We start from the raw sequence: 11,604 nt of genomic DNA on the forward strand, positions 1-11,604 counted from the left end.
CTTCTCAAGGGGATTGTCCTGGATGAAAAGTAGGGACTGGACCCCCAAGCTTGTTGGTGTCTCCCGCTCTGTGCTGTAGAAGGTAAAGTACTATGCTCTGGTACCTTGCTTCTTTCAGGAGGAGAAGTGGGGAGGTCTTCCTGGCTGCCTGCATAGAAGGCATCCATAGTGCCTGTCTGCAGCTCCCCTTTGCATGAGAACCATGTTGCAGGTGGTGTGAAGGCTCTGCTGGGATGGACTCTGCACTGTGCATTTGGGACTCAGCCCTGCTGTTGGACTGAGATATATGGCTCATTTCTCTGCTCAGTTTTTATTCAGCCCTGCTGCATGTTTCTTCAGCTGCCTTTCTTTTGGTAGAAAGGAGACCCAGAAGGTATTAGCAGCAGAGAAGCTGAAGTCTTGCTTGTGACCCTGTTAGATCAGCCTGAGTTGCTATGAACAGGCTAACGAGGCACTGCTGGCAGAGTAACTGCAGCAGCATGGGGCATCTCTAGGTGCAAACTTCTCTGAAGCAGTGAGAAATGTATTCAGATGGCAAATCCTGCCTGAACCAGGCAACGCTACAACCCTTCCAGCTCAGTCTCTGTAGCAAGGAAGGGGTAGCTGTGTTGTGAATATCTGCGAACATGGGGCTAAGTAACTACCATCAGGAAAGGGCCACTGTTCACTGAATTGCCTTTCAGTGGAGCAGAGAAATAGGGCAGTACAGAGAGCATAAGCAGTTTGTGGCAGGATTACAAGATAGTGTGCCAGTACCAGCAAGAATGGGCTTGATGGCTCAGGAGGTCTCTGCCTGCACTGTGCCCTGTCCCTAATTTTCTGCAGGTGGAAAGCCCTGAGTCAGCAACAGTAAGGAAGGCTTTTGCTGGCTGGGTCTGGCTTGTGCTCTGGGAATACATGCTGGGGTGTGTAAGTCCCACAAGTAAGTTTTGTGTGCATTTCGAGGCCTAGAAGGCAGCTGTTCCTCTGCTGTGCCTTGCTTGTTACCCAGCCTCAGGCAGGACTATAGGCCCTTTGCTTGGGGCAGTGTCACCTCCCTGCTCTCCCTCTTGGCTGTGCCAGCCTTGCTCCATTTTCTAAGCACTGCCTTTTGATCTAGGGTCTCTGGGCTGGGCTGTTGCTCCATGTTGCTCTGCTGATAGAGGCAAGGGTCTGTAACCTATACCCTGCCACTGCCCAGAGCACTGCCCATGATAACATTGGACCAGAACTACCTTTTTAGCATCTGAGATTTGATTTAAACAGTGCTGCATTTCTGTCTGCATACTGGAGGGGACATTCTGGATGTGAACATAGATAGTGGGCTGATCCTTGTGGTTGCAGCTTGAGGTGTGCAACTGGATAGCTGGAGGGGTGACCTGGCCCTTCAGTCAGTGGAACATTGAATCTGCAGTCAAGCAGTGACTACAACTTGTGCTAATTCTTGGCTATTGGCTTTAGTGGAGCCTGCTCCCCCTTAGCATAGCAACTCCATGCTAGGCAGTGGTGCAGCTAGCACAGGTGCCTTTATCTTTCTTCCTGCATTGTGCTTTCACTTATGTGTGGGGTTTCTCCATCCTGGCCCCGAATACAGCCCTACTTGCTGCTACTGACTGAGTTGTCCATAGGCAGTAGGTAGGGTCTACAGCTTTCAGAAGTTTTACTTTTGGAGAGTCATGGGCTGTGTCCCCAAATGGGCAGATCCTGTGTTTGGCATGTATTAACTAAGCCCAGGAAATCCACTTCACACTGACAGCTCTCAGGATGGACTCGTACCTGATCCAAGTGAATGGCCATGGAGATCATGCCCCTATGCTGGATGTTCATCTCAAGACCAATGGGAACAGCATATCACTGGGGAAGGTGAAGGGCCGGAAGCCAAGATGGGCTGTCAGGGCTTCTGAAATGTCAAAGAAGACTTTCAATCCTGTCCGAGCCATCGTAGACAGCATGAAGGTGGAGCCCAACCCAAAGAAAGCAATGATCTCCTTGTCCTTAGGTGAGCATAGTGCTGTGGCTGAAGCCTCCGGGCAATGGGGTCGACTGTGTGGCTGGCAGATTGCAGGGCTCTGAAGCACAAAGCTTGTGCGAACACCCAGGGATAGGCCAGACAACCACACAGCTCTGTGCCTGTCACAGGTCAGTGAGAACTTTACTATTTTTCAATCTTCGAAAAGGAGACCCGACGGTCTTTGGAAACCTTCCCACAAATGATGAGGTCACACGGGCTGTGAAGGAGGTTTTGGACTCAGGACGTTACAACGGTTATGCTCCATCTGTTGGTAAGTTGACAAAGCTCTTCCTGTGAGAGTAGGATGAAGGCATGTGCCAGCTCCTACCCCACAGCAGGTATATGGAGCACACGGACTCTTTCCAGTAGCACCCTGGGGCTGCCCTCACCAATAGTCCCATGAACACACAAGCATGTATATCCCCCAGATACACCTGAGTGCCCTTCCCTGCATGATCTGTTTGAGGCCCAGAGCCTCCTGCAGAAGCTGTGTTTGCTCCCCCAGCCATTAGACCAGGCAGGGTTTCAAGCACCCAGAAGGGCTCAGGACTGTGTCTCCCCGCCGTGCGTTGCGGCCAAGTTCCTTTCTGATCTGCCTTGATCAGGACTCCCCTTGGGCTCTCTGACTTCATAGACAACATGAGCCTTGTTTGCAGGTAGTGCAAAAAGCATGCATAGAACATAGATCACACCTGCCTCGCAGGACACTCCATGTGGTGACAGGGAGGGCTGCTCCTGTGCCATCACTAAACAGTGAAGGCCATGTAATAGCATTTGGCCCCCTGCTGGGTCAGAGCAGCTCCCTGGCTACCCCCCACCCTGCTCCTGTCAGTTCTGTGTCTAGGACATGCTGGGGCCAGAGCCTGCCTCCCTGCCCAGGGTCTGTCCCTGCTCTTGGCCTGCCTGGCCCAGCCTCGGGGCTGCATGGTGCTTGGCCTGAGGCGGGACAGTCTCTGCCACCGTGGGACAGTGTCACTAACAAATGGGCTTCCCCTGGCTGGGCGGCAGCTGTGAGCCTTGTACTAGCAAGAAAAAGGAAACGGTCTGTAAAAACCTCCCTTCCATCTTTGACTCCTCTTTCCCCAGGCTACCAGTCCTGCCGGGAAGCAGTGGCCGCATACTACAACTGCCCAGAGGCACCACTGGAAGCCCAGGTACTGGTGCCCAGCTGAGGCACTCTCACAGTAGTGCAGGCAGGGTGTTGCTGCTTGTGCCTAGACCACAGGGCATGGGGGCCCAGCTGCCCCAGCTCTCTCCCTCCCCTGCCCAGCCATGGGACTGAAGGCTAGCCCATGGCCTTGTCCCACAGCAGCCTCCTGCTGCTTTCATCCCCTGCCCTGAGCCTTTCTCCTCCACCCTCCTCAGGAGGAGGCCGAGCTCTCCAGCTCTCCAGCTGTTAGAGGTTTCCTGCTTTCAGTCAGGCTTTGGACTTGTCTTTTTGGCTGCGAAGCTCTCACCTGGCAGAGCCTGGGCATTATGTCACTCCCACATGGCTGGGGCACTTCAGAGTGGCTGTGCTTTCCGCTGACTCCTGTGTGCTCTTTGCAGGACGTCATCTTAACGAGTGGCTGCAGCCAGGCCATAGAGCTTGCCTTGGCAGTGCTGGCCAACCCAGGCCAGAACATCCTGGTGCCACGGCCTGGCTTCTCCCTCTACAAGACTCTGGCATTGTCTATGGGGATTGAGGTCAAACTCTACAACCTCTTGGTAAGTGGTAGCAGGCCTGGAAGGGGCAGCCCTGACATTTCTGCCTCTCAGAAATACCTTGGTCCTGTCTGGGAAGTGAGTGAAGATGACCTGAGTATCCCTGGGCACCCTGTCACACCTCACCTTGTGTGGCAAGTCCAGTTCCTCAGCTGTTACTTCCCCTTCTCTTCACTTCACTAGCCAGAGAAGGCCTGGGAAATTGATTTGAAGCACTTGGAGTCTCTGGTGGATGAGAAGACAGCTTGCCTCATTGTGAACAACCCGTCGAACCCCTGTGGCTCTGTGTTCAGCAAGAGCCACCTCCAGAAGATCCTGGCAGGTGAGCCTGCCTGTGTGTATCTGGGGCATGGTTGCAGTCTAGTGTCTGCTCACATTGCCAATGTCTCGATCACTGCAGCATCATGGCCCAGGGCCTTGCTTCTCTCCTCATGACTGACTCCAGCTCAGGAAGCAGGGCTTGGTCAGTGTGAAGGTGTTGCCTTATCTGTGCAAGAACATGCAGAGCGTGTGTCTTGCTCTTCCTCAAATGCTCAGTGTGGCTTGGACTGCTCATTTCTCCACTCTGGCTCCACAGAGGGAGAGTGTTCACAGGGAGCCCTACGCTTCCTGAGCCCTGGCCTGTCAGTGGGAGGATTGTGCTGCCTGCCCCCACAGGTGAGAGCAGAACTAGGCTCAGCCAGGGCAGGGGTCTCCGATGCTTGGGCTCTCAAAATGAAGAGTCTGTAGGAGACAGGAGACAGAGCTTTTCTCAGAGTCCTGCCAGGCCCTGCAGCAAAGGGCAAGTCTGCTCCCATGGAGGATGCAGGGTGGCCAGGCTGAATGCCCTCTCTCCCACAGTGGCATCAAGACAGTGCGTACCCATCCTTGCTGACGAGATCTATGGAGACATGGTGAGTGTCAGTTGCAGTCCTTTGCACCCCCATGCTGCCTGTCCTTTCTGATGCACCTGCCCTTTGGCCATGGCAGCCAGGTCTCCAGAGGTGAGCGACAGTCCACTCCCCTATACTGTGCCTGGGTCCATACCTCAAGCTCCCAGTCCTCTGGTGTGCAGTCCAGAGGGTACCTCTCATGTCTAGCTCCTTTCCTCTTCCCAAACGGCTCACTTTCATGTGAGTGCACTTACCATGTTCATACCTTGAAGCTGGGAGCTTTCACCATCAATTTCCCATCATTTCCCTGCCTCTCTTCTTGTTGTGCCTCATGCACACCCCCACAGTTCTCACAATAAGAGGCAGGGACAGCTCTAACACGGCCTCCTGTCACAGGTGTTTGCTGACTGCAAATACGAACCCATTGCAACTCTCAGCACCAATGTACCAATCTTGTCCTGTGGTGGCTTGGCAAAGCGGTGGCTAGTCCCTGGCTGGCGGATGGGCTGGATCCTAATTCATGACAGGAGAGACATCTTTGGTAATGAGGTGAGAACTGCTGACTGTCACTGTCACGGCAACAGACCTGCAGTGTCTTCAGCGTGTGGATCACCAGGGCTTTAACTGATATAGGCATGTACCGCTCTTTTGCGCTTACATGGGTGTCACCCAATTGCTTACATGCTTTTCTGCACCTTTAGGCTTTTCATGTCCCTTCCTTACTCCATCTGCTCCCATACATGGCCTTCTACCCACATCCACACTGTAACACACTCCTTGTCTCTGCTGCTCCTTCATATATGCCTTGTCCTTTTTGTGTGCTTCTAATTCCTTCTCTTCTCAAATAATCCAGTGTGCACTGAAGGTATTGCATGACTTATCCAGCCTGTGGAGTCCATGTGTGGTGTCTATGTGTTCTTATATGGTTTCTCTTAAAAGTAAGTACAAAGCACCTTGCAGTGCTGCCAGTGCTTTATCTGGCTATTTATTCAGCTGTGTTACAAGACCAACCATCTACTGCAGTGACCTGTCCACCTAGAGGGCTTTCTGCAGAGGAAGAGGGAGAAGAGAGGACCAACTGAGTGAGCAGAAGAGCTAATGTTGGTTGTCCCTACCTGGCTTTGATAGTGTGGATTGTGGGCTCAAACCTAAGGGAAATGTAAAGTGGTATTTGGAACAGCTCTGGCTTTATTTGTATTAGCTATATTCCAGCCTGGTTTGAGTCAGAGTGGGAAGCTCCAAAGGTTGTCTCTGTTGGCATTACAATCTGCAACTGAGGAACAGAGAATGACACTGTAAATAGTCTGCAAATACCTGGCATATAGTCAAGCAAATGTTCTTTAGTACTCTGTATGCTCACTGAAGAGAGGGTTGTGAACAGCTGTAGAAATACAGAGTAGGCCGTGGAGCTGTCCTTTTACTTCAGGGAAGAACAATGTGAGCTGCAAATATCACCATGTTTTTTCAGATCAGGGATGGCCTTCTAAGACTGAGTCAAAGGATCCTAGGACCCTGTACAATTGTCCAAGGAGCACTGGAACGTATCTTGCACCAAACACCCCCTGAGTTCTACCACAACACCCTCAGCATCCTCAAGGTAAACAGGCTGTAACAGGTCAGCGCAGTTTGTTCATGGATTGTTTGGAATGAGTCATATCTCTCCAGCTCATCATCCCTCCCCTACCCTGCTTCAAGGTGCAGTTCTGTCTGTGACTAGCAATGCCCAACAAATCCAATTCCAGCAGGAGACATGGTAACTGGGGCAGAAATACTGGCTGTGATAAGTTGCAGGCAGCCCAGCCCTGCAGCTGGGGCTGGTGACCCAGGGGATGGGATGTTTGGCACTGACTTGCTGAGCTCAGCTCAGTCGCACCTGCTGTACTCAAGGCCATGATCACCCATGCTGTTTGCATTTGTTGTCCCTTTATTTGCAGTGGGCAAACCTGTTTATAGTCCTGGTCCAGAGCTTGGCTTCCATTTGCTGAACTGCTTCCTGGAATTTCTCCTGTTTTGAAATTTCTCCTTTCTGCTTTTCAGTCCAATGCTGACCTTTGTTATGCCGCCTTATCAGCTATCCCTGGCCTCCAGCCTGTGCGGCCTGCTGGAGCCATGTACCTCATGGTAAGCAAGGAGAATGACATGCCATTTCCAGATCATCAACACTCACACTAGGTCTCGTTGCCAGTGCTTGTCAATGGTTTCAGATCGGTGCTTGGCACCAGGTCTCTGTTACCATGCATTTTCACATTGCCTTGTGCGGTAGACGCATCCTTTGGTCACTTTAGAAGGCCAGAATATGTTGTTCACTTCTCACATAGCAGAGGCTGGTACATTTCACCCACTTGCTCCTGCAGAGAACTCAATGACTTGTACTTTGCAAGACAATGTTTTATGTGGATTTGAACTCTGCTGGCAATGAGAAGCCCCTACACCACAACTCAGATTATCATACCTCCTGTTGAAGAAGTAGCCTTCTTCCTACTAGCATGGCTGTCTTCTGCCTATGCTGTTGCCTCTTTTTCTGCCTTTTTCCATACCTGTTTTTTTTAACTTTCTATGATGTGGTGAAATTTCCTTTTTCATCTCAACAAGCTCAATTGAGACATTTAAGTCTCTTAAGTTTAACACATTTTTAATCTTTTTTTTTTGTCTCGTATTGTCTCCATTTTTTCATCAGCTTTTGAAAATGTGGACCCTGGAACTGGAGAATACTGCAGTATCAGTCTTATTCATGTTCTATAGTTAAGTCTTTATCAGTTGACCCTGTTTCCAATCTTACCCAGAGCTACGCAGGTCATTCTGCTTATGCTCTTTGTGTAGAGGCACAGCTAAGATTCTTTCACACCTATTGCATTTCTACCGTATCTGAACATTTATTTCAAATTAAATAATTTGGTAAAATTTTTCTTCCACTGGCTCTTTCAGAACTTCTGAATGCAAATTGTCTCTCACATCGTTTGTTTAAGAATATTTTCATGAGATGTTTAAAATAATCTTTGGTTATAAAAAAATGGCCAGGATATCACTGTCCTGTGATAAAGGGACAGCCTCCTTCTTTCCAAATACAGAACAGAAATATTTATTGAACATTTCAGCATTTCCATGTCATTTTACCAATTATATCATCCTGCAAGGATTTATTTTGTTTGTGATATTCTAGACCTTGCTATCTTTCTTTTTTTTTTTAAAAACCAAAACATTAGTTTGTCTTTTTCTTACCATATGGATTTCTTGCATGACAGAATTATTATTAATGCATATTGACAACAGTTCTCTCCCAAGCTCTTTTCCAATATCTTATTTATTCCTTTTCACTTCTAATTGGTTACTGTATCTTTGCCATCAGTTTTTTTACTAAAGTTGTCCTTAACTGAAATTCCAGCTTTAGGTAGTTAATGAATACTTCTTAAAGAAGCCCCAATTTTCATTTATATATTTCTGTTTGTGTCTTACATTCCAGTCAGCCCAAATCATGAGCAAAAATTGAGGGCAGACAGCTGCACTTGACTGGGAAGTTGTTGGGCCATGTGGGTAAGCAGGGACATTGCAGATAGTTTTGGTGCCCTTGGTTGCCATGTTACATCCCTCTGCTGCAGGTTGAGATTGAGATGGAGCATTTCCCTGAGTTTGAAAATGATGTGGAGTTCACTGAGCGACTCATCTCGGAGCAGTCTGTGTTCTGCTTGCCAGCCACGGTGAGCCTAACACTGAGAGCCCCAGGGACCTGTGGGGCCACAGCATGGGGAGAGAAGCAACAGGGTTTTGCAGCCCTGAGCTCTGGGGACAGTTTGGGAGTTGTGTGTGCAGTGTCCATGTTCTGTAATGGTGTGTATGTCCTGGCTGTGAGCTCCAAGTGCAGTGCGTAGGGATGGGGACTGGCAGTCTTTGGCTCACTAACAGCCCTCAGTCAGGCTGCCAGGATCTTCCCAGCTCCAGGCTTTCTTTGTATTTCTCAAGTTGGCAGAGCTGTATCCCTGAACCCTATGTACCCCCACACCTCCTTGCTGAAGCCGCTCCCTCAGAGGCCCAGGACTGCTACCACCTATGTTCCTTTCTTTGTCCCATTTCCAGTCCCCCACGCCTGTAGGCAGAGGGATGGACTACAGGCTGAGAATATGTGTGCCCTGTGCCCACCTCCTTCCAGCTCCACTTCCAGCATTGAATACAGATACTTTTCAGCCCTTTCCTTCCCTAGCTCCTTCCAGCCCATTCCCTGAGTCCTGCATAGTCCATACAGAGTCCTTTGGCCTATCACCCTCACAGCATCACGTCTACACAGATGGAAATGGGAGATTTGCTTGGAACAGAAAAAACAGTTTAAGGGAGCAAGAGCCCAGCCCTCCTGTCCTCCAGTCTGCCCTACACTGACCATTTTCACTTGCTGACATGGGTCACGGCCTCAAGGCAGGGCTTTGAAACTACAGCACTATCCCAGGTAATCTGTCAGCTTCATCCTTTCTCATTTCAGTGCTTTGAGTACCCAAACTTCTTCCGTGTGGTGATCACCGTGCCCGAGGAGATGATCTTGGAGGCCTGCAGTCGCATTCAGGAGTTTTGTGAGATGCATTACCAGGGTGCTGAGGGGGCCCAGGATCTGGAGTGTGACAAGTAGCCCCAGCTGTCCTCTTGCCTCTGCCAGACTAGACCTTGTGTCAGGCAGCAGGCAGGGCTGCTTCCAGCCAGCGCCACCTCTCTGCCTGCAAGCAGCCACTGTCCTGCTGCTTCACTTTTTGTGCTCCACAGACCCCTCAGCACTATGGGAAGAAGCAGCCACTTCTCTCTCCTCCTCCACTGCAGCTTGCACACCCTCTGGCATCCAGTGCCTGTGGTCTCCATATACTCTGCATTTGCACCCTGTGTTGGTCTGTGCTGCCTGCGAACCAGCTGCAGGCAGGGGCACATGGCTGCTCCTATGTCAGGCCCCACGGTCCAGGCCCCACGTGGCCAGTAGCTCCTGTGCTGGCTGCACTTCCCCTTGGGGACAGGAGAAGGCCGCTGTCTCAGAGGACAAGAGAAAAGTACCCACCTCTCACTTACCTGTGTTACCTTAGGAGGCCAGAGCTCTTTATACCGAGCCCTTTGTGTGACAAAGGGAGTAAGTTATTGTGACTTTTTTTATTAATAAACATTCTGACATGCCAGCCTCTGCACTGTGCTCCTGTTGTGCCAAGTCTGACTTGGCCACTGTGTGGGTCACACTTGCTCGGCCCATGGTGCTGCAGTGCCCCAGGCCTGCCTCTGCCTTGGGCCTGCCCTGTCACCAGCAGGGGCGTGGTGAGTGCACCTCAGACCCTCAAAGGCACCCACCAGGCCCTGAGGGCAGGATGGGTCCTGCAAGCCTGGCACAGACTGGTGCCGGCCACTCCTGTCCCGCTGATGCCGGAGGCTTGCTGTGGCGGCCCCACAGAACAGCCCTGGCTGCATCTGCCCGTTGGCCCTCACAGCCTGCCTCCCTCCCTCTCCCTAGCCCCCGACGGAGCGGCAGATGCTGGTGTCTGCTGCTGCGGGGAGGCGCTGCCCCCCGGACCGCAGCCAGCCATGCCAGGTGCGGGTCCCTAAGCATTCAAGGCTGGGGCAGCTGGGTGTTTCATGCTGCAGCGGTGAAGAAGGGGGTGGCACCCCATGAAACGCTCGTACTGTACAGGGTCAGCATGTCAGTTGTGATATGTCAGCAGTGCCAGAGTTCCTGATTGCTGAATATATCAGCTCCATAAAGTAATAAGGAACTGGTGTCTGTTCATTCCATGGAAACACCCATGCACCCTTCAAGGGAAGCACTCCCAGAACAAAAAGAGAGAGAAGCTGGGGCTATAGGTGAATGGTAGACGGCTTCAGGGATTTCATGCCATTAGACCTCCAAATAGAGCCAAATAACCTGAGTGCTTAAGACAAAACATTGACAAATAATAAGTAGGGTGGTGTGTGAGGGGTCTGTTGGGCCAGAAGACCTTTAACAGCGTGACTGCTGCATTTTTATGCTGTCTTGCATCTACTACAGCTGTCAAGTTTTATCTGTCTCCTTGAACTCTTCTCCACATATCTTGGGTTCTGTGGCTTTAATTCCCATTACTAATTAACAGCTTCTGTTTTTAGAGAAAGCTGCTCCTTTCAGACATGCAAATATTCTGCAATGATTAACACCATTCTGTTTCTTCTTAGCCCAGCAGCATTTGGCCAGGGACGCTGAGAGAGCCTAAGACATAGGCATTTATATAACTCTCAAGATATTTCGATTTCTCCAGGCCACATCCTCTATTGCCATCTTTTGCAAACATAACACTGCTTTTTGACCACACCTAGGTTTTCCCTGCTGCAATAGCAAACTATCATTAAACCATGTATGTGCTAGTATAATTTTTCAGGCATTGTACTCACAGATGCTTTGCGTCACAGTGTGGGTGCAGCCTAGAGCACCCTGCCAGCTATACAAACTAGCCTAAGCTGGTGTTTGGAGGTGCTTTGTGTCAAAGAAAGCCCCTTCAGCACTGAGACCAAGGAAGAAGCCAAGACACTGTCTTAGCTGGGGAGCACCAGCTGTATACCCTGGAGCAGGCTTGCAGTGTGCTTGTGTTCTTCTCTGCACTGTCTGGACTGGCCACGTTTAGGAGGAGGGTGACCTACCCCAGACGTGGGAACCTAGGCAGTGAGGCAACCTTGTGCCTAGTGCTTTCCTTGGGAAAGGAAGGGACTTCTCAGCCCACGGGCAAATGAAGGTGAAATGCACAAGTCCTCAGCTTCCAAAGGGGCTAGCAGCAGGGCCCAACGCAGCAGGGCGCAAACTGGCACTGTGGGCGGTTTGGGCCAAATCACACCTGCCAGCAGTGAGGCCATCAGCTCCTCCAGGTGCCTCAGGAACCTGGATACAGCCCAGCCCCTGGTGTGGCCTCGCCCACTCTCTCTTCCAGCAGCCCTGACTGCCCCCAATGGGGCTGCAGCCTGGAACAGTCCCCAGGTGTCTTCCTGCCGTGGGGCCATGGCCCTTGGCCATGACAGCCTGTCTGAACCAGCCTGCTCTCCACCAGCAGGTAGCCACTCTGT

The 11,604-nt window shown here is 51.0% G+C and overlaps 1 protein-coding gene across 1 annotated transcript; it reads left to right on the plus strand.

Annotated features, from left to right (window-relative positions):
* Positions 1-9,707, plus strand: TAT (tyrosine aminotransferase). The gene is made up of 12 exons (XM_075161757.1): positions 1-82; positions 1,736-1,978; positions 2,157-2,261; positions 3,077-3,144; positions 3,539-3,697; positions 3,878-4,016; positions 4,535-4,587; positions 4,963-5,115; positions 6,035-6,163; positions 6,604-6,687; positions 8,163-8,261; positions 9,035-9,707. The coding sequence occupies exons 2-12, from the start codon at positions 1,744-1,746 to the stop codon at positions 9,176-9,178; spliced, it is 1,368 nt and encodes a 455-aa protein (XP_075017858.1). The 5' UTR covers positions 1-82; positions 1,736-1,743; the 3' UTR covers positions 9,179-9,707.
* The last annotated feature ends 1,897 nt before the right edge of the window (positions 9,708-11,604 follow it).

This window comes from Calonectris borealis, chromosome 12 (assembly GCF_964195595.1).
Source record: "Calonectris borealis chromosome 12, bCalBor7.hap1.2, whole genome shotgun sequence".
Taxonomy (NCBI): Eukaryota; Metazoa; Chordata; class Aves; order Procellariiformes; family Procellariidae; genus Calonectris; species Calonectris borealis.

Coding starts and splice junctions, on each gene's coding strand:
- TAT (XM_075161757.1), top strand. CDS start 1,744: ATGGACTCGTACCTGATCCAAGTGAATGGCCATGGAGATCATGCCCCT. Junction 3,698..3,877: donor TCAAACTCTACAACCTCTTG/GTAAGTGGTAGC, acceptor TCACTTCACTAG/CCAGAGAAGGCCTGGGAAAT. Junction 6,164..6,603: donor ACACCCTCAGCATCCTCAAG/GTAAACAGGCTG, acceptor TCTGCTTTTCAG/TCCAATGCTGACCTTTGTTA.